This window comes from Aphidius gifuensis, linkage group LG2 (genome assembly GCF_014905175.1).
Source record: "Aphidius gifuensis isolate YNYX2018 linkage group LG2, ASM1490517v1, whole genome shotgun sequence".
Lineage (NCBI taxonomy): Eukaryota > Metazoa > Arthropoda > Insecta > Hymenoptera > Braconidae > Aphidius > Aphidius gifuensis.
Window position 1 is genome coordinate 27,188,099 of NC_057789.1, and position 23,247 is coordinate 27,211,345.

Below are 23,247 nucleotides of genomic sequence, written 5' to 3' on the forward strand. Positions count from 1 at the left end.
ATAATTATATTATTTTTTCTACTTACAATTCTATCAATGGCAAGATGTGCTCTTGATTTTTGTGGTATCCAATTAACTTTTGATGATAATTTTAGATATGTACCACCTAAATTAATGCTAAATCTTCCTTGTGGACAATCTGCCGAACTATAACAATCACCAGCTTTACCATATTCAACACGTTTTGCCCCGTCTGTCCTCGAAAATGTATAATCATTTGCTGTAAAAATATTAACATGTTTTACAAATAAATAATGTTAAAATTATATACATTGTATTTAGAATATTGTACAGATAATTTTAATTATTACAAACATATTTAAATTAAAAAAAAAAATAAAATAATCAATTTATTTAGTAAAAATAAAATTTATTTATCAAGCATAATAATTTACCTAGAATAATTAACTTTTCAACGTCAATTCGTACACGCTTGTACATGGTTCTACCTGATATTGCACCATGTTCAGAAACACAATTGCAACTGTCATTTCGTTGACCATCATGTGGACATGAATGAGGGTTGAGCAATCTAAATTAACAAGAAATAATTTAATTAAAAAAACTGTAAATAAAATAGTTGTTATATTTAAATTTAATAAATACCTTTTGTTATATATTTCAGCATAATTTTCACGATCACCAGCTGGAAGTGTTAGATATTCTTTTGGTTCATTGGTCATCATATTATGACAATATATTGACATATTTCTTCCACCAATAAGTAATGTATACTCTCCATCTTTACTGTTACGTTTTTTTGCCTCTAAACATGTCAATGGTCTACAACGTCTTTGATTACATTTACGTTTTCTTTGTGGTTTTAATGTCACTGGACAATTAGATCTTGCAACTTTTTTACCCTTTCTGTCATGACAAAATAGACGTCGTATTTGTCTGCCTTTACGACCACACTGATGACTACACTGTAAATATATTTTATATTAAATTTAACGATTGTTTTTAAATAATAATAATTGGAATAAAACGAGGGATGAAAAAGGAGGTCGTTAGAAATCTATTTCTGTGAAACAATTAATTTTTAAAATGGGTCCTTAATGTTATTGTGATAAATTTGAGAACAACAGAAATTTTTTAATACTTAGTGGATTGGAAAATTTCGTTTATTTTTTATTTAGGATATAAAAAAAAATTCAAATTATTTATTACCTTTCGCCATGTTCCAGCAGTCCAATAGTACTTGTCATTGCATTCTCGAAGTTTACATGACTGTTCGTTTTCTGGTTTTTCAATAATTGAACAACCATCAGTTGGAGTTGGATCAATCCAGCCAAAACGATTTACACGATGACAAGTAATTGTACGTCGTTGTATTCCCTCACCACAATCTACTGAGCACTTTTTAAAACAAAACAAAAAAAGAAAAAAAAAAAAAAAACAGAAAAACAATAAAATAAAAAATAATAAAATAAAATATGAGGGTTTACGATAAATTAATACATTGATTGAAATAAACGACAAAAATAGAATTGAAAATATATAAAAAAAAAAAAATATATATACATTAAACTCAAACAGAACTCTGATTTTTTATTTTTTCTGTCTGAGGATTTTTATTAATTGCTTTTTCATCGGTCAATACGTTTTCATGCTCATGCTTCAAAAAAAATAATAATAAATATTCCATAAATGTCTCTACAAGTACATGATTATTAAAAAGAAAAAAAAAATAAAGATATTGTTTAAATAATAATTTTTCTAAATACCAATAATATTTTAAACATTTAGAAAAATTAATTCTAAAATTTTTTTATATTATTTCTATTTTTAAATATTAAAATAATTATTTGTTATATTTAAAATCGTACAATGTAATATAAAATTACGATTTTCAAGTTAACGTTATTAATTTTTTAAAAATTATTTCGTGCATTTAATTATGATAATTTAATAAATACAAATATAAGTGAATTTTAATAATTAAAATAAATGTAATTAGGTAATAAAGATTTGTTGTTAAGTAAGAAAAAAAATAAGAATATTAGATGCTCTGTTTTTAATTTGATATAAATTTAATTGGACAACTAAATACCGTTTATATTTGTGTGTGTATGTGTGTGTGTGTAGATGATTTTTTTGCATAACCATTGACAGATGCCATCGATAATATATTTAAAAATTTATTTAAAAAAATATAAAAATAAAATAATGATGCCATTATACCAACGACCCCACGAAACTAAGTACACAAAATAACAGAGCTATTGAACAAAAAAATTAATAAAAAAAAAAAAAACAAATAAAGAAACAAAAAAAACTATGCTAAGCAGAAAAAATTTTAAAAAAAAATTAAACACGCGATATGGCAATATGCTAGGATGGGATATTTAAAACTGGGCATCTACGTGTACAATTTGTGATACTGAAAACAGAAAAAAACAAAAAGAAAAAATTTTTGAATAATATTAAATTAAGCTTCTTTCAAAAAAAAATTTTTTTTTTTTTCTATTCAACATTATTTAAGACTAAAAAATAATTCAAAAAAAAAAAAGTAAATAAATAAAAATGCTTATTTAACGAGCATAAACATATATAATTTATATTTAATTTGAATAAATTAAAAAAAAAATATTATTTGATGATAATATCATGCGAGACAAATCGAATATCTATTACGAAAATTTTATTCCACCCAGAAGCGTTTTTTTTTATTTTTGTTGTACCAGGAATCAACGAAAGCCATGTTCCATTTTTTTATTCTTTTTTATATATATTTGGAGGGAAAATAAATATTTATATTAATTACGTACTATTTTCTTGATCAATTTGATCATGATTGAATAACTCTCTGGCTGGATATATTAATTGTTTCAATAGTAATGATAGCTTTATATTTTTAATAAAAGATTAATGTATTTTACTGTTAGGAAAATAAATTTTTAAAAAGGTAATTTAAATGTAATTTACCAGCCAGTAGTTTTTCATAATTTTTTTGTATATTTATAAGTTTGTTAGTAAAGAAAAAATGTCATTTAATGATACCTCGGACCAACTGCTTTCCTGCCAGGAATAATCACAAAGTACTCGTTGACATGGACGTTGTGATTTTGGTCTTGTTAATCCAGCTCTCAGACATTCAACATCATCAACTAGCTCATCATTGCTTCCTAATCTCATCATACACTCAATTTTTCGTGTTTTTATTCCACCACCACATGATTTTGAGCACTAAAAATTATTTAAATACAAGCAATTTTAATAAATGCTAATTAAAAAAGCAAAAAAAATATTTAATTATTATAAATACATACAGGAGTCCAATTTGATATTCTCCATTTACGTGATAAATATTTTTTTTCATCAGTACGAATTGGTTTTGAATTTGTACAAGCAACTTTACGACATTTTTTTGCATGTTTTGGTTTTTCAATATTAGCACAATCTGAATTTGATAAAACTTCACCATCTGGTCTTTGACAACGTACTTGACGATATTGAAAGCCTTCACCACATTCAACATTACACTATTGATATAAAAAAATTAATACAATTATTATTAATAAATAAATTAAATTAATTAAATTAATTAATTAAACTAACCTGACTCCATTCACCAGTATTCCATACTGGACAAGCATGTCGATTACATGATAAGGTACTTGCTGGACGTCGATGAGCATCACAATAATCATCACGTACTCCAATATGAGTCTCTTTTTCTGTACACTGTACAACTCTTTTTTTATATCCACCACTACATGATTTCGAGCACTAAAATTAAATTTTAAAAATTATTTAAAATTAAAATTTATAAATAACATAAAATAATGATAATTTATATTTAATTTTTAAAATGAAATTCTCTACTTGTATAAAAAGAACATTGAATGAATTAATAATTTTTCGTTTCCCAAATAATCGATTTGAGCATTACTAATATTTAATGTAAAGGTCTTTTCTTTTCTTTTTTTCTTTTCATTATTTTAAAACTCTACTATGGTTGGATTTGACTGTGAATTATTAAATGCTTTTACAGTGAAATTTTAGAGCTTTGCCTGAGTAAGCAAATATTAACAACATGCTAAATAAAATTTTAATAGCATATGAAATTGACGGGTAAAAAAGAGAATGAAATAATTCATAAATTATGTATATTTATTACTTATAAATATTTCATAAATACATAATAAATTTTTACCTCACTAAAACTTCCAATTCGCCAATCATAACCAGACTGAAATGTAATTGCATTATTATCAACTTCATTTTCATGCTCTGACTGTTCATCATGAGGTGGTCCAGATGAATAGATCACTGGTGGTAGACTTGCCTTTGATCAAAGCAAAAAATAAATAAATATATCGTGACATTAATAGTAATTTATTAATTATTTATAAAACTTACAACAGTAGGACAAGGATCTAGAGCACAAGTCTCGATGTCGTCTGGAATTTCAGAAGCAGCACAAGCATCACCAATTGTACCGTCTGCATTTAAACAAGCAACTTTTCTACGACGAGTTCCCTCTCCACAAGTGACTGAACACTAGAAATAATATTGTCGTTTTAATTTATACATTAATCTGGGTCATAGACATTTAGCTGTCTGTGACAAATAAAAAAAAAAAACAACAAAAGAAAGTAATGAGATAAATATTATTTTTTATAAATAAAAATACTAACAGAGCTCCATTCTCCAGTGGACCATCGATGACATGGACCTGCATTACAAGGTTCAGCAACATTTGATATTGGACTACTACAATAAGCTGTATTGACAACTTGATTATCCACTTGACACCAGTATGGTCTTACACGTTTACCAATTCCACAACTAACTGAACACTGGAATAACGAATTACCAATTAATTTATAGATATTTTACATAGCTATCTTTTAATAGTAAATTAATTTTAATAATAAATGTACAACTTACTGGTGACCAATTATCAAAAGCCCATTTTGGACAGGCATCTTGACCACAAAGCCTTTTAAGAATACTTGGTGTTTTACAATTATTATCAGAAACAACTCTATTATTTGAATCAATACATTTAGCTGTTCTTGTCTGTATACCACCACCACATGTTACACTACAAGTATCCCAATCATTGTATGACCAGTGTGCATTATCACATGGTCCAATACATGGTTCAGTTTCTTTTGGTCTATCAAGATGTGAACATGCATGTGGTGGTAATTTCCAAAATGTTTTATTTGATATTTGTCCACAATGAAATGTTGATGTTTGTATACCAGATCCACAATGATTTGAACATTCTGTTTTACTTGCCAAATGCCATCTGAATATAAAATAGTTTCGTTGAATTATAATAATACAATTGTTTTATATTTAAATAATAAATTACATACTTTAATATACAATCAGTATTGCAAGAACGTGTATGTTCATCTGGTCGTTGTTCATGTTGACAATAATCATCAGAAACAACATCTTTGTGTTCAGTACTTCGGCATTCAGCTCGTCTTTGCATTACACCTTGGCACATGTGACTACAACTTGACCAATCACTTAGTATCCAAGTATAACTGTCGAGTATTTTTTTTGGCACAGTGTACTCGTATGTTATTTGTGGTGGTACAATATTATCACCAACTGATAAAACCTAATTATTTAAAAAAGAATTAATTGTAAAAAATAAATAAAAATAAATAAATTAAAGAATCAAAGTTTATTTTATTACTTCAAGAATTAAATCAACACCAATTGGTCTTGAACTATTTAATATTTCAACAGCTCCTTTTGATCCACTATATTCAATTACAATACCAGGTAGTACAATAACTTTTTTATACATCACCATGTAATTTCCATTCAATATATATTGTCCATATTCTCCAAGTCTCAATGCTATAATTAAATTACGTAATTATCATTTACAATGATAAACAAATAAATAGTTGATTAATGAGTTGATAAATTTACCTAAATAATTACTGTCATTATGCATTCCATTCCAGCCATGTTGTCTAATATCAATAAAACTACTTCCAGCTGGTATTTTTGTAATTCTTCTGTATCCATAAACTCCAGATGAATTATATGAACCAGTTATTCTTTGACAAGTAGAATTATCACCACGACAAACACCACAAGAATCTAATTCAGCTGTTGAATTAAGTGTATGATCACATCCAGCATGTTTGCATTGTCCATTAACACATATATGAAATGTATCAAGTCCACATGGTGTACCATCAATTACTTTTTCAAGTAACATGTAGTATTGATTACTTTTAACTTGACAATATAACTTACAACGATCTTCAGGTACTTGAAAATTGAAATTAATTATTTTAATATGATAAATAAATTTTTTATTTCATTATATTTATTACAACTTACTTTTCATGTATTTTGCAATCCATTTAACATCCCTTGCTAAACCCTGAATTTTTAAATTATTATTGTTGAATTGTGAACACTGTTCTTGCCTTGAAAAAAATGCAGACAATAATTTTAATACAAAAATGATATGAGAGATAATAAAATATATAAAATATATTACCGAAAATCTGGTGATCCATGTGGACATTCATTTGTTGCACAGCTACGATATTTAACTCTATCACCAATACAATAATTACCACCATTTTTAGGTGATGGATTATCACATTCACGATATTTTTTTTTAATACCACCACCACATGTTCTTGAACAATCACCATAACGTCCCCATTTACCCCATTGTCCATCAATTGGTTGTAAATTTTTACGTGATACACATTCACCACGATTACACCATTTTCCATTTGAACATGGTGTACCATCAGCCCATGGCATATGCTGTGTATGGCATTCATTCCTGGGTGGCACGATGCACCAAAGTCTCTTGCACACTGCCTGGCCGGTAATCAACCACGGGCTAAGTTTACCTTATTTCTTAATAACTAAATATTTTCGTTTATTCAATTACAAACAAAGCACGATAAAAAATATTATTTCAAAGTAAAAAAAAAAAAAAAACAAATAAACAATCAATATTTAAAATTTATAAACAATATTTCGTGCTTTGAAAAAATTGAATCAACTACTACTATATTCTTAAAACTATCAAATATGTTTTTTTTAATTTTAACATCAATTAATTAATGATTGAATTTCAAATGAGATTGATAAAATTATATTTGCATTTATCGATTTGTATAATATATTATTAATTTTTGCTCATTTACAGACTAAGTTCAAATGCATGTTTGTATCAAATTGATGCTTGAATATTCAACAATGATTTTACATAATATATAAAAAAAAGGAGCAAGTTAAAATTCAATCATTAATTATTAAATTATTATTTATTAAATATGTGACTTACGATCTTTTCCTACTATTTCTTTTTGTGGACATATTTGAGAACCTGGACCATTTACAAGTTCACACTGTTGATCTTCTGAATAATCTTCACCTGGTAATCTTCCAAAGCTTGATTTAATTCTGTTGCTTGGTTGATCAAGTAAACAATTTCCATATCCGGCTCTGTAATTATAAATTATAATCATTAAAATATACACATTAAATTTAAACACAAATAACTACACTAAGTTAGTAGAAAAGTTTTTAAAGAAATAATAAATGTAATACTTTTAACTTTTGTTATTAAATTTTTATTATTATTATTTTTTATATACATATAAGTACAAAGAGAGTGGAATGATCTGGACCTGGTTTAAACCAACAAAACTGGACAAAAGAGACAGAAGAGTTGAAAGAATAAAATAAAATAAAATGTAGTTTGTGTGCGGCGCGCACGAGCCACTGTTCTCTGACTCGTGAAACCGGATTCCTAAGCGGCAACCAAGAACTTTTTTACACCCGTGTGTATATATATATATACTGACAAAAAAATAAATAAATAAATAAACTTTAAAAATTAAATAAATAAAAAAAAATGTATAATGAAAAATAAAACAATAAATAAAATTTATTTAAAAAACAAATGCGTTCGAGGTTTCTTACTTCGTGAGCACTGATCTTCCAAGGTTTCTCAAGTAGTCGAACAAGATATTGTATCCGGCAAGATTGTTGTACTATTTTATTATAATAATTTAAAATAGTATTTTATTTTGCTGTTTTAGATCATATTTGTCTTTGCAAACTCTATTCATTCATCAATAAAATATAAAAGAAAAAATAAATAAATCCCGGAAGCTTTGTCTGGTGAATCTGGTGATTCTATATTTAGAAAAGTTAGAGTCACTGTCTTGCTGAATAAATATAAATGCATATAAAAAAAAATAGAAAAAAAAAAATTAAAATATACGAATAAAGAAGAGATGAAAAATAATGAGAAAAAAAGAAGAAAAGAATTAAACAGAATTTTAAGAATAAAATTGACTTACTCAAGAAATTCCGTGACATGATGGCGCGAACACTTGGACCATTCCCAAGGAAAAGTATTGGCATCCAACATTCGTGACATCACATTAAGAACTCCAGAAAGATTTTGGAATTTAACGCATTTTGAATCATCATCATGTGGCATATTCAATCTGTTGAAATAAATAAATTCACATTTTATATTTTAACTATTAAATCACATTATAAATGTCAAGGATTATAAAAATAAATAAATAAATAAATAAACAAATAAACAATATTTAAAGATATATTATTGAAATAAAAATTAATGATTAAGCAGAAGATAATAATAATTGTGTTGAAAGTTGTGGGTGAAATTTGCCAAGTCATTTAATGCAATCGAGCTGCTACTACTTACACATGTCCAATCTCGTGGGCAATTGTGAAGGCCGAAGCAAGACCATTGTCCTGTACTATGGCACATGAAGAACCTGGTGAACACATTCTACCAAGCTCAGCAAGACCAAGTGTGTCACATTTATCTTGTCCTGGATTGTGACACAAATTTTCCCTATAAAATAATTAAACATTATATTTTACATAAAGAATATAAACATTAATTATTTATAAAATTTTCCTGGAGAAATAATTTGATGATTTTTACAATGTACAATCAGGTGAACAGGAAATAAATATAAATAAATATCCAAGAAGACATTCGACTGACTCTCAGTAGTGATAGATTCAAACCACACTTGTAGAAATAAATAAAAATGTGAAATCATTATAACAGTAGATTTTAATTTATTTTAAATTTTTTCATTCACACTGACCTGGTTAAAAGTAGAGCTGCATCATGATGATCTGATGATGGCTCATCAGGATTATGGCGTTTTTGCCAGATACAAAATTGTTTCAACATTTCTGATGCTGACATTCCATCACTATTTTCATGTTTTGTACCAAATATTTCATCTGTTGGCACTATTCTTGTCACAGCAATACTTATCGGATTACCAATTGATGGATCTTTATATATTCTTGATACCTAAAAATAATTTTTAAATATATAAATCAAGTAAAAAAAAAGCACCATGAATAATTATTTATTTATTATCTATATACAAAAAAAAAAAAAAAAAAAACTTCCCACGTAAATTTCCATGAAAAGATTATACGATTTAAGTTACAAGATATTAAATTTTTTTTTTTATAATATTTGCATGTAAGTTTTTTTATTGCAGATATTAAGAGTTGTATCGCCATCAGTAAAAAATTTAAAAAAAAAAAAAAAAAACAAAATCACATTCAATCATGCGGTATTGTGGATCGAAAAAAAAATAAAAAAAAAAAATAAATAACGATCTCACTGGAATATTTTTTATATCTCGGTCAGGTGGTATATGTTTAATTTTTATTTTTTTTTCTCAAAGTAAAATTTAAAATTCTTGGAAACGATTTTCAATAAATAAATTCGTATTTCGTTAGTCATTTGAGGTTTATCATGTCCAAAGGATTTAAATTTTTGTATTATTTTTTCGTGAATATATTTATTTTTATTTTTTTCTTTTTCTTGCAACTTGGTGGTTTATTTTGTATCTTTATTCTTGACTCATTGATATCCCGTTTGTCTTGATGCATAGCAAAGTATTTGCGTGTTTATATAGTGAATGTGTATATATATGTATTGAAAATTCAGTTGGCACTTGAGCCTCTGGGGCACGTGCAGACGATCATGACTCCACCTTAACCACCGGTTGCAGCACTTGGCAACTGGTAACACAACAAACTTGCCAATTATAATCCAGTTACAATGAGGCGTTAAGTTGTAAGGTCTCGTGCTATCGATTTCAAAATTGAACAACTATTTTCATTATCAACCAAGTCTGTCAAATTATTTTGTCCATCATCCTCATCACTATCATTACAATCCATAACATTAAATACAAAAAAAAAACAATAATTCAAATAATCAAACAACGTTATTTTTTGTGTATTATTTTAGCTTGATAAACATTAAAATTAATCAATCATTTTAACTTGATATATGTCAGCTATATCAAAAGAGAAATCATCGATATAAAAATGACATATTTTTTATTTTTATGTGACAACAAGTCATCTTATATTTTACTCAACATTTGCAATATATATGAGGCAAGCCCACCGTGTCAGATCCACGTATGGTTAAATGGGTTATTCACATGAATGAAAATATAATATATACACAAGTTTTAAATGACATTTATCGACAGATGTATAAAACAAGAAAATAAAATACAACAATACCATTCTAAAGTTCAAATTATTCATTAATAAAAAAACATATTTATACTGTAATAATTAAAATTAAATTTGCATAAAGATATAAACAATAAAAGGTGGTATGGTGATGATGATGATGATAATTATGGAAAAGAATATTCATAGAGAGCTTTATGAAATATTTATACACAACAAAATGACAATGTAAAAAGTTCAAAACATTTAATGAGTGACATTTTCGATGAAATAATTTTTTCCTCAATAAATATTTTGATTGAGTAATTGTGACATGTAAGAATACATTTTTAAATAAAAGTGTAAATTATTATAAAGGGCAATATAAATAAATTAATAAAATTTTTATTAAAATAAAAAAAAAATTGTGAAAGTGAATGAAATGAATTTTGCATGGTATGTAATCTTTATGATGATAATCTCAAGGCTACTCAAGGCTAATATTTTGATTATATAACTGATTTTAAAATATGTAAAAAAATAAAAATCATTTACATTGATTTTGCACAGAGTGCATTGAACTTGTAATTGATAATAAAATTAAAAAAAAATATATTCAACTTACATATGCATTTTTATGTAATATTTATATTTTGAAAATTATTTTTTTTTTTATTAAAACTGACCATGAAAAATTATAGCCTAGGGAAAAATTGACTCATGATAAAATCATCATATAATATTCTCAACACGTTTTTCAAAATAATTGAAAATAAAATATATATATTTTTTTATGGATAATTAGGTTAATGGAATTTTCAATATAAATTGTTGATAAATAAATAAATTTATATGCCCAAAAATAGAAGTGTTATTGTGTTTAGATAGTTAAGTTTCGCATAGTTAAGAATATATAAATAAATTTTTTAAATTAATGCGGATAGAGTTTATTGATAAATCTGAGGAAGTTACACTGACTTCTCTCCTAAACTAGCTACTATTTATTTATTTGTAATTTTTCAATTATTCTATTATTGATTTTTTTATTATTTCAACAAGTATCATGTTGATTTGCTAATCGTTAAAACATGCAAAGTAGTTGGCAAAACGAATCATGCGTGGAGAAATACGAATAGAGTTAATTATCATTTCATCTTGTGAACGTTGTACATGATGATAAAGAAATAAATAAAATAAATAATTTATAACTATATAAATATCTTTGAGTAAAAAAGTAAATGGTATTTATTAATATAGATAATTGAAATATCTAGTCAAGTTTATTTACCGTACTCATGAGGACAAGTATGTATCCAATAAGGCCATCACCATGATACTCCATCATTTTAGCATCAGCAACAACCGTGATCTCAATAAAATATTCTCGTGGTAAAGCACGTCTCAGTCGCCAACTTGACAGTTCATCAGATGTCATTCCATCATCCTTATCAATAATTTCTTTAATCATTTTTCTTTCATATCTAGAAAAAAAACATCAAATATTTTAATATTTAAAATACAAAATTAATATTATAAAAAACAAATAAATATTCATTGGAATTTACATCTGGACAGTTAAACAACCAATGTATCTAATTAAAATTTTTCATTTTTTCTTTTAATGTTTATATAAATTGTGACTAGATGCGTTAAAAATAAAAAAAAAAAAAATAAAACGAGTCATGAAAAGGATGATCGAGTTACATTGATAAAATAAAATATAAATTTTTTCTTAAAATCCGGTTTAAATAAATAAATAGATGAATAAATAAAATAATCATTTTAAAAAATCTACAACATTATTATTTGAAAATATATCTTGAAAACAAAAAAAAAAAAAAAACAAATTCATATATTTTTAATTATGAAAAATATAATTGTCCGTTTCATAAAATACACTAGTTAAATAATAAAAAAAAAAATATATATACATTTTCTTTTATTATTTAATAATAAAAAATAATTACATAATATATTTTTTTTTAGTTTATTATATATTCTGGGTGGCTAATGAATAAATCCACATGACAATATCACAAAATGTCATCGCAACTTCCATAAATTGGGTGTGGTTTATTCAACAGTAAAAAATTAAGCTCAAAAAAACAAAAAGAAAAAATGGCATATATGTGAATCCACATGATTTCAGACAAGACCAGATACTATTTTTTTTTTTTTTTTTGGCGCCACACTGTTAAAAGCAGGCTTTCCCAAACCACATTTCTTTCATAATAAATTATGAATATAATATGATGCAGTACGCTACTAACACGCTTCAATGAGCCCTTTCATAAATCACCATTGTCAAAAATTATGTTATCCTTTCATTTATTCCCTCAAACATAAGACAAAAAATAATATGAAATATTTAAGTTATATAATAGAGCATTAAACAACTCAACAGTCAAGTTGATAAATCTAGCAAATGACGAAACACAAATATATTATTTTACTTGACAAATTATTTTATGACTTTTTTAAAAACTATTGTGCAAGTTTGTCAGATAAATTGAAATAAATTTGTTGTATTTAAACCAGGCTATTTAAACTATTAAAATAAATATTTAATTATTTTCATGACTGTTTGATAAAACTAATCAAGTAATTAACAAAAAAAAAAAGAATAAAAAAAAAACCCAGCTAACATTTATTTTTAAAAATATCATTTAATAATTTGACTCATAAAAAGTAAGCTCCATAATTCAATGACCATAAATTAATAAAGTTAAAAATTAATATGCCTTCTGTCATTCCATGAACTGTGATCTGGATAATATGTTTGATCATCATCACGTAAAAATTCTCCCAAGACTGGTACTGTGTCATCTTCAATTGAATCATCGATATATGCTTTTTCAGTTAATGATCGACGTTCTCTTTTATGATCACCAACATAAATATGAGCAGCTGATGTATCATCAATTAATGGTGATGGTGCTTCTTCTTCAACAGTATCGTAATCTGTAATTTAAACAACAATAATTTATTTGATCTAATTGTAATTTTTAACAATCAATTTTTATCATGTAAAAAATATTATAATATTTATCAACAAATTCATATGATAATCTTATGATTTAAATAAAATTATTTTCTTTCAACAATGATGACATAATTATTTAAAGCATGAATAAAATTAAAAGTCATCTTCTAAATATATCATCTAGCTCAAAAGTATTAAAACAAAAAAAAATAATAATAATTGCTTAGTATAAAAAAAAATATATATTCATAGGAAATTATTATTATTAAATAACAACAATTGTTTAAGATGATAATAATAATAATATTTGTCGTGTAAACATTAATAGTTTTTTTTTTGAATATAATTTATATTCTTGTTTTTTTTTTTTAAATCTTGATAAACATTTGTATGTTTGTGTCGTTGTTTTATGATATTTAAATATTTATCAACATTTTGTGATGAAATAAAATGATTGTCACAATGTTATAAACAACAGTTGATAATACATATAAAAAAATAAAATTGATTACTGTTTGAGATTAGAAAAAAAAAGGTTTATTATTTATATTTTTATTTCGATTGAATGAAATAGTGGTCGTTGCGGTAGGTCATGTTGCTGATGGACGAACAACTGCACCTTGATGAAATCGTAATGATAGCTTTATTATCCTCCCTACTTAAATTACACAATTATGTCCGAGTGTATGTACAATATTTCACATATATCTATATGATACACGTATATCAAAACTGCATTGTTTTATGTTGAGATTTTTAGTTGGCATGAAAATAATACTTGAGAATACAATCTCTACTTCTAAATCTTCGAGCTTTTCATTTATGTTTATAATATATTTATTTGCTACGTCTTCTCTTTTAATCAGCTATGTATTTACCACAAAACTCCCAAGTGAATTGACTCGGGCATATTTCATGATGTTTTTATAGTGCAAAAAAATTAAAAAAAAAAAGGGAATATTCAACTTGATAAATCCCAGAGAATCTAGCGGATGAGACTAATATTACACTGTAATCTTGAGAATTTAAAAAAACAAAAAATTGTAGGCGGAGAGTAATATACTCTGGGTGTGGCTTTTTCATTTAAATTTTAACTATTACAAACGATTAAATACGATTATAAAAATTTAATAGAATAAAAAATTTCAATTAAAAAAAAAAACATTATAATTTATATGCTGAGAAATTGTTTTTTTTTTTCATGACAAATTTATTGACCCTATGATAAATAAAAGTCAACCAAATTATTTTTGAAATATTAAAAAATAAAAACCATGTAAATTTGACAGAAAAAAAATATAATTTTAATTAAACTAAAAATTTTTAATTTCAAGTTTTATTTATTTCTAAATAAAATATTTTTTTATGGTTTATAAAAAAATTTATCAAAAGAATGTAACAATACTGAATGAAAAAAAAATTTAATAGTTAATAAATTTAAAAATCTATCCCATAACGATTAAAATAAACTTTGAAAATTTATTTCGATAAATAAAATATTTTTCAAGCTTATAAATAATTAGTAAAATAATTTTTAAAATTTAATTTATTAATTCTGTAATGTATAAAAGCCACCCAAAATTATTCATGAATTATTAAAAAATAAAACTCATGTATAAAAATAATTTTAATTATAACCCAAACATTTTTTTTACCTCAAAATGATAATGAAAAATAGAAGAAAAAAATTATGATTAATATTTCATGCACGGTAAAATTAAAAGCAAACATTTAATGGGGTTTATATAGTAAAAAAAAATGTGGGTGGTATATTAATCTGGGATGGTAGACAAGATTTCCTGGTGTAACAACGTGCTTGGTTGCGTGCAAAACAACACTCACTTCTGAACAGAGGTGGAAAAATGATAAAAATAAAAATAAAAAAGTCAACTTAGTAAGGGATTATATACTTTCTGACATGACCAGAGACAAGATTCACAACTATAAATACATATGTACGTACGCTTATATATATATTTATCTACCCACTGGCTCGGTTCCAGTTGCATCAGCAAGATCTATGTACTTTCACTAATCTATATATCATCATTTTATTTTTCTCGATTTTTCTACATTTTCATTTTTAACAATTTATTTTTTCCTTCTTGTGTAATGAGTTTTTTCATATTTTTTTCTTTTTGTTTATAAATTTATAATTATTATATTTGAATCATTAAATGAATAAATAAATATTTCATTAATGTCTTTTACATACACCCACATGAACTATTATGTTTAGAGCAACTAATTCCCATGAGTCAAAAAGATAAATAATAAAAACGATTGTAATCATATTCACCTCCTTTGTCTATGTTGTTTTTATATTTTATTATTATTTGCTAGTTTTGTGTGGTAGAAGTTTGAATGATTTGTTTGATTAATGATTCAATATAAAATTATTAATCTTGTTTGATTTTTGTACAGATATAAAATTAATATATACGAGTTATTTAAAGAGCTTTTTTTGTCGCCCCAGGTTTATCACAAATTGCGATTCACAATTAAGACTAAATTGATTTTTCATGCTTTATGTTGAAATATTAAAATTTTATATTTACGATTGAGAGAATAGTCAATCATCTGGAACGGTATTATTCAAACTACTAATGGATATAACTATATTATCAATATGAAAAATTTGATCGTTCAATGTTTCGTTTTTTTTTATTCTAAATTACTTTAAAAAAAAAAAAAACACGTTTTGTTCATTTGCACAACAAAATTGAGAGGTTTTTTTTTTGCTATCATAATGACCTTTGATGACTCTAGACATTGCCAATGAAATAAAGTAATTAATAATGAAAAAAAAAAAAAATCAAAAGTTTATTTTTTTAATTTAAAAATAATTTATATTTGAATAATGTTGTTTGATATGATCGTTAAAAAATCTAAAGTACTTATTTACAATCATTAAATAAAAATAAAAAAAATATATAATAATAATTTTTTATTATAATAAATTAGTTTTTGATTTTTAATTTATTTGATTATATAGGCATGTTTTTATAAAAAATTATTTGGTTTTATCGTATTAATTTATTTTAAACTAAAGATTGCAATGATGATGATGATTCATATATAATTCGAGTTCAATAAATGTTCACTTGGCGTGAGGATGTATAGGATAAGAAATGAGGATGCAAAGAATCACGACCGGTATCATTTGTTCATTTAATGGAAGTGGATTGTATCTTGCCACAACATCACCAATAAGGTCTTTTGTTGTTATATACAACTCACTGGATTTGTGTGCATATATATTTTTATAAAAATTTATTTGTGTTTGTTGGCTAGTGTCATGATCAATTGCAATCATGACCACACAATTACTTTTTTTTTTTTTTTTTTCATTTAAATAATCTGTAATGATTTTTGCAGGTGCATTTTATCTCTCGGCTAATGAAATTTAATTTGTGAAAATATTAATATGTTTGTTTTTTTTTTTATTTATTTATTCTTGTTTTAATCGATAAATATTTAATTTATATATTTTTAATGGATTTTAGTTTTGTATTTGTCGGTAATTAATCATCATTGAATATAATATTTAAATTACCATAAATTCTAGTTGTTTATTCGCGAGTTAAATTGCCAATAAAAAAATGAATCGTTATTTTACCTTGATGTATTTGTAAATGTTTTTAATGTTTAATATTTTTCAAGTTAATACGTAACCTTCGGAAAAAGAAAACTCTGAATTTCGTCTTTGAAGCAGACAGGTTACCACTTGTGGAACTGGTTATTTTATTTAATTTTTTTTTTTTAAATTTCATTTTAATAAAAATAAAAAAATTAACCGTGTGGGTTTTAAAACAACAGGTCTAAAAGAAGCTAACAAATCAATTGTTATTTTTATTTCATTCATTAATATTAAATTCAAAATAATAAAAAACAAAACAATTTTTTTATTCACTGTAAATCAACGAGTTGGAATTTCAAGCTTTTTTGATCTCTTGATCTAAGATCTTGTCGTCATATTTATCATCAAATAAATTTTTTATTTCATTAAATTTTCAAAAAGATTAATCAGTTTTATCTCGTCCACATTTTCTCAGTGTAGATAAAAGTTTTTTGTTAATTCGTTGAAACGAAATTCATTGCGAAATTCATGTTATTTTTACACGACAAATTTTTTTTTTATTTTCTTTTAAAACAGCAATATCTGTTGGTGAGTTAATTACGAATGGAATTTTAGCACGTGGTGTGGTTTTAAATGTACATTTGGGAGGTTCCATGACAAGCATTAAATTTTCTCATCCACGCAAAATTATTTGCTTATTATTTTTATACTCATATGATATTTTTTTTCAAGCATAATTTGTATTGCAATTGACAATTTAGACAACCAATTAATTTATCTTATATTGAAAATAATATAATATTGTTGATTGACGTTGGTTAAGTTTCAAAATGAATATATTAAGTAATAATGTAACGCAAGATTGACAAACCTATTACAAGTTATAAGGTTATAACTCACTGCCACCTTAAAACCACTTTTTTTCTCCTCTTTTTTTGCCACTTTTATTATTATTTTTAATATTATTATTATTATTATTATTTCAAGAGTGTGTTAAAGGCAATTATTAAAACCAGCAAAATGATACTTTCGCTGAATAAAAATTACAAGGCACAAAAATATTGGTTATTTAAAACTTTCCATCAATAATAAATTCCATTTATCCATATATCATTATATATTTAAACCATTAAATTGTTCATCAAATATTATTTTTTTTTTCTTTAAATTAATATTAACGGGAAATAAATTTCTCTTTTGTGTGTGTTGAATAAAAATACTTGTGATTTTTTTTTTTAATTTATAAATTATATGTAAAAAAAAATCATATATATTTTTTTTTCATATTTTGATTTGAACATAAAAAAGGATGATACACTTGAGTAATAAATTTTTATATAATTTTTAAAAACCGAAATTCATGAATGGATGGGTAATTTAAAAAAAAAAAAAAAAAAAAAATTATGATAATGATTAACTGAATGAATGTAAGATACTGATAAAGTGTTATTTAAAATCGAATGTTGAGTTTTTTTTTTTTTTGTTTCGAGAATTATGCTGGTATGATTTTTTTTTTTTATGAGTATGAGTTGTGTGTGCCTGACCGGATAATTCATAACAAGACCTCCAAGAAGCCACTGATGCGCAATTGCAGTTTACAAGGAAGATTAAATCAGTAGGAGTTTTACTGGTTCGAGTGCCAAGCAAAAGTCAATGTAGCAACAACTCGACAGTACGTACTCTAGGCCCGTTACATTTCAAAAGATTAATTTATATTTCGTGCATATATATTATAAAAATTAAAAATGCACTATGAATCTTTTTTTGACTCGAAAAAAAAAAGAAAACTCATTAACATTTTGCTTTTTTTTTTCGCGTATTTTCAACTTCAAACGACTTTAGTCTTTTCATGCAGTCTTAAGATTTTTTCACGTCGACAAACATCAAGTCCAATATGAACTTGATGAAAATCATTAAGACAAAACAAAAACCTCTATGATTCCAGTACAGTTACATGCTTGAAGAAAAAAATACTAATTTTTAGTATTCAAAGTTGTCTTGATCAATTAAATTTTAACGGTAACAAACGCTAGATAACTTTAAATGAATTAAAAAGTATAATTGTTATTCTATGAAACGACACTTCTTGGTAAACAATTTAAATTTTATTTACTTGTTTACTTGTATAGAGTGTTAAACACTTTATTTTACTTGTAATAATTTTTTTTATAAATCTTTGAATTTTCAGAGAATTTTTATATTTTTTTTTTGATAGCAGCATATGAAGTACCAAGATAAAAATTTTTTTTCAACGTAAAACATGATATTTTTTTATTTTTGCATATATGTAAGAGTCAAAATGGCCCCATGTTTACCGAGAAATTGTGTCTGGCTGATGACCGGGTTCATCGTCTCAACAGGTTCAACGAGTCTTTTGATATGTGTTTCAGGGCATATGCGCGATAAAGAAAGATATAAAGAAAAAAAAAATTTATATATATGTATGAAGAGAGGAAAAAAAAAAAAAGGGTAAGAGTTACTCCCTTCAAACTCTTCGATATGTACATGTGCGTGTGCTTGAGGGCATTAATGGTTTCGATCCGGGTTCGATTTTCTTATGGTCTCAAAGTCAGGTATTTTCATGCACGCCCACGTGGGACGATTCAACGTGCCTTTTTTTCGCACTATATTGATGAATATACCAATAAAACATTCTATCATGTAGGTATTGTGTAATATTATTTAAAAAAAAATTGTATAATACTATGAAATAAAAATTCATCCATGTATAACATAATACAAGAAATTTTATAATTCAATAATGTTTTGTAAATTTAAAAATATATCCCACGTATGATTAAAATAAATTAGTTAATACAATTAGAAGATCGATTTGTGCTTTATAATAATCAATAAATAAAATATTTTTCAAAGTTATAAATAATTAGTTAAATAATTTTAAAAATAAATTTAAAAAAATTAAATTTACGATAAAAAAAAGGAATTTTATTTATATTTGAAAATTATTTTTAAAATATAAAATTTATTATCTATTTTTTAATAATATTATAATGAAATTATTATAATTTATTGAAAAATAATTAATACACATCGATGCCTCGATATTCTGATTTTTATTTTGTAAGAATTTAAAAAGAATAAGAAAAAAAATATTTAAAATATTTTTAAATATAATTTTTTTTTTTTAATTCTTTTAAATGGTAATAAATTTTCATTAAAATATATTTCAAAATAGTTTCAATCAAAATAGCACAATCGATAACCAACAGTATTTTTAAAATTTAAAATAAAAAAAAATATATAATTTTAAGGATATTTTGGAGAGTAATAAATTATAATCAGTAGTTTTAAAATAAAAAAGTAAAAGATAAATAAATAAAATGAATAAAAATGATGCTGGTTGTGTAAAAAAAAATAAAAAAAAAATTATATATATGGTTGTGTGTCGTAAGGAATGTTATTTGTCCTCGAGCCCGTCGCAAATTCATTGGGTTCACCTGTCCGTACAACGTGGACGCCAAGCAGTCTACTCACATTTATCGTTTTTTTTTTTTTTTCTTTACGTTATCTTTCTCTACCTCATTTTTTAATTTACATAGTTTTTTTCTCTTCTGTTGTAACAATTCAACGTTCAGTCGCGTCAATTGCCTCGAAGCAAATTCATCATTATTTCTCTTTAATTAATTTTATCATAAGACATGCAGGTGACATCACACAATCGCATCTTAAATTTAATCGGATAAACCAATCACAAATTTAATTTGTAAAAAATATAAATTTCTAAACTAAAGTTGTTCAATTTATTATGTTCAAGGGATTAAATTAAAGTTTAGAAACTGAAAAGCACATCAAGCTTTAGTTCAACGACTTGACAAATTATTTCTTAAAAAAAAAAGAAAAAAAGAAAATGAACATGAAAATTGAGCAGTTACTGTACTTAAAATAAATGTTTTTTAAATTGAGCAAAAAAATTTTAAATTCAAAAAACTATTATTCAAACATGAGAGAAATATTTTTTTTTTCTAGGGTAAATATAGAGAAGTGCACGAATAAAGTTTCGATAAGTATGTTTGTCGAAGCGAATATGGGGTTGCCATCAATAAAATTTACCCGAGATTGCACTTGATCTTTTGTACACAGCTGATTTGTTCACACAGCGACGTTAAAACCCTTCGCAACATCAATTACTTGCAGCAGCCTGACAAAAAAAAAAAAGGACCCTGTGCTGTCAAGAATCACACTTATTGCTTTACACTTTTTATTATCAACGAGACCTGTTTCTAACTTTAAACTTTTGAGAATAACTGTCATTATCCAGACGACCGATGACAGTTGCCGTTTTTATAATAGCGAAATCACTACATGACTATTTTTATTTTTTTTTTAAAAACCCATAACTTTTTTTTTCCTTTAATTTATATTTTTTTTTTTTAATCAAAAATATATTTTAATACATTCTTGAAGAATATTATCAGTAATAAAATTCCGTTATATTTTGCAACTGGCACTATTTGTAAATTTTTCAATAAAAAAAATTTTATGACTTTTCTATATTGCATATACCGGAAGATTTTCTCAGAAAATTTTATTATTTTTATATCAGTATTATGACCTGATTAAATGTAAAAATTATTGAGTATTTATGATCATAGTGGGTGTACATATATGTACATTTATCGGTGTAAAGTTTATTTTTAATATTTTTAATATTTTCAATTCAAGTATATTTTTACTGTGTAAATTGAATAAAAAAGTTTATATATTTTTATTACTAGTATATTATACATACCAATAACACCACAATTGTGGTTTGTGTTGCTGGGAAAATTGACATCATTTGTGGTTGTACGGTTCGTTGAAACACGATAGATAGCATGCTCAAGTGATGTACCATGGTCAGTTATGTTTTTGTCATTTTTCCAATTTTCCACTGGCTTGATCATGTAACTTCCTGTTGATGTTTTGACATGACCCATCTGTAAATAAATAAAGAAAAAAAAAAAAAACTCATTAGTGATTTATTTTGACAGTTTTTTTTTTTAATAAAATTTTAAAAATAAAAATAACTACATCAATCATAAAAAAAATAGTCAAGTTGACTGGTGAAGAAAAAATATATTAAAAAATTGAAATAAAATTTTTATTTTTAAAATATTTCTCCAACAAGATTCAAGAATTTATATAAAAATATTGAAAATATATTGGATTATTTATTTAAATAAAATCAGTGTGATCCTTTAAAGTCTAGTATAAATAAATAAAATCTATATATTTATTGACCACACGTGAAAGTATCATCTTGTCATAAGTTGGATTTGAAATTCGAGATCACGCAGATGGGACTATTCGCTTTATGCACGCGATTCACACACAAGATATTAAGTAGTGAGTATTTCTGGATATAGAAATGGACTCTTGAGATTTTCTCCAACTGTTTTTTATTATTTTTTTAATATATATATCTGCGTGCGATATATACTTGAATATAGCCAACAACTTTTTATATTTTTTATTTTACAATTAATATAATATTTATTCCAAGAATTATATTTGAAAAAATAAAAAGTAACTTTTAAAGAATAAATATATTTTTATGTATTTTATCTCTTATTAAATTATCTGAAAAAAGAGAAAAAAAAAATAATTCGGATTTTGTGAGAAAATTATTAGTATTCTACCCTCGAGGATACTTTTATTTTAAGAGTTTTCAGACTATGGTGAAAAAGATTGATGGGTTGTTAATACGTCTGGGTACTTCTCCTCAAGGGACAGATGAAGTTTGATGGCCCCAAAGACAAATGAATTTTATTCAAGGAATATATAACTCCTGAAAGCTAGACTTCAAGTCTTCTTCTTGATTTTTTTTTTTATTTTTTAAATATAAAAAATTCAAATGAATATAATAGGTACATAAAATATTTAACCAAAAATAAAATTTTTAATAGTTTATTTTAATTTTTCCATTTCAAAAGCATGTAAAAGTTTTTTAATATTTGAAATCACATTAATATGACATTAAAATTTGTAACTACGTTATTTAAAAAAAAAAAAAACACATAAGTATTCTAAAAAAATTTATAAACTTTTTAATTCAATAAATATAAATTAAAAAAATTTTTTTTTCCACTGTAAATTAAGTTTTGTTAAAGGAAAAAAATTATTTTTTTTTTCCCCAAATTATGACGATATTATTTGTCACTTAAAAATTAATCAGCAAGTTGTA

At 24.7% G+C, this 23,247-nt stretch overlaps 1 protein-coding gene across 3 annotated transcripts in view; it reads right to left on the minus strand.

The window, feature by feature from the left end:
* The window catches only part of LOC122849991 (A disintegrin and metalloproteinase with thrombospondin motifs 9-like), a 49,274-nt gene that overhangs the window by 1,045 nt on the left and 24,982 nt on the right, over positions 1 to 23,247 (minus strand). The window contains exons 5-27 of one of the 3 annotated variants that reach the window (XM_044148941.1): positions 21,814 to 22,000; positions 13,242 to 13,461; positions 11,789 to 11,981; positions 9,114 to 9,328; positions 8,699 to 8,851; positions 8,322 to 8,471; positions 7,298 to 7,458; positions 6,491 to 6,821; positions 6,328 to 6,416; positions 5,908 to 6,255; positions 5,666 to 5,832; positions 5,334 to 5,587; positions 4,897 to 5,263; positions 4,644 to 4,805; positions 4,366 to 4,506; positions 4,160 to 4,291; positions 3,562 to 3,732; positions 3,273 to 3,485; positions 3,004 to 3,189; positions 1,171 to 1,359; positions 607 to 926; positions 396 to 532; positions 27 to 220 (exon numbers count right to left, since the gene is read on the minus strand). In XM_044148941.1, coding sequence (XP_044004876.1) covers positions 27 to 220; positions 396 to 532; positions 607 to 926; positions 1,171 to 1,359; positions 3,004 to 3,189; positions 3,273 to 3,485; positions 3,562 to 3,732; positions 4,160 to 4,291; positions 4,366 to 4,506; positions 4,644 to 4,805; positions 4,897 to 5,263; positions 5,334 to 5,587; positions 5,666 to 5,832; positions 5,908 to 6,255; positions 6,328 to 6,416; positions 6,491 to 6,821; positions 7,298 to 7,458; positions 8,322 to 8,471; positions 8,699 to 8,851; positions 9,114 to 9,328; positions 11,789 to 11,981; positions 13,242 to 13,461; positions 21,814 to 22,000 — 4,680 coding nt within the window. Of the gene's footprint in view, positions 1 to 26; positions 221 to 395; positions 533 to 606; positions 927 to 1,170; positions 1,360 to 1,996; positions 2,384 to 2,578; positions 2,721 to 3,003; positions 3,190 to 3,272; positions 3,486 to 3,561; positions 3,733 to 4,159; positions 4,292 to 4,365; positions 4,507 to 4,643; positions 4,806 to 4,896; positions 5,264 to 5,333; positions 5,588 to 5,665; positions 5,833 to 5,907; positions 6,256 to 6,327; positions 6,417 to 6,490; positions 6,822 to 7,297; positions 7,459 to 8,321; positions 8,472 to 8,698; positions 8,852 to 9,113; positions 9,329 to 11,788; positions 11,982 to 13,241; positions 13,462 to 21,813; positions 22,001 to 23,247 lie in introns of those variants that run through there. The other 2 variants (XM_044148943.1, XM_044148942.1) reach the window with 2 other exon arrangements.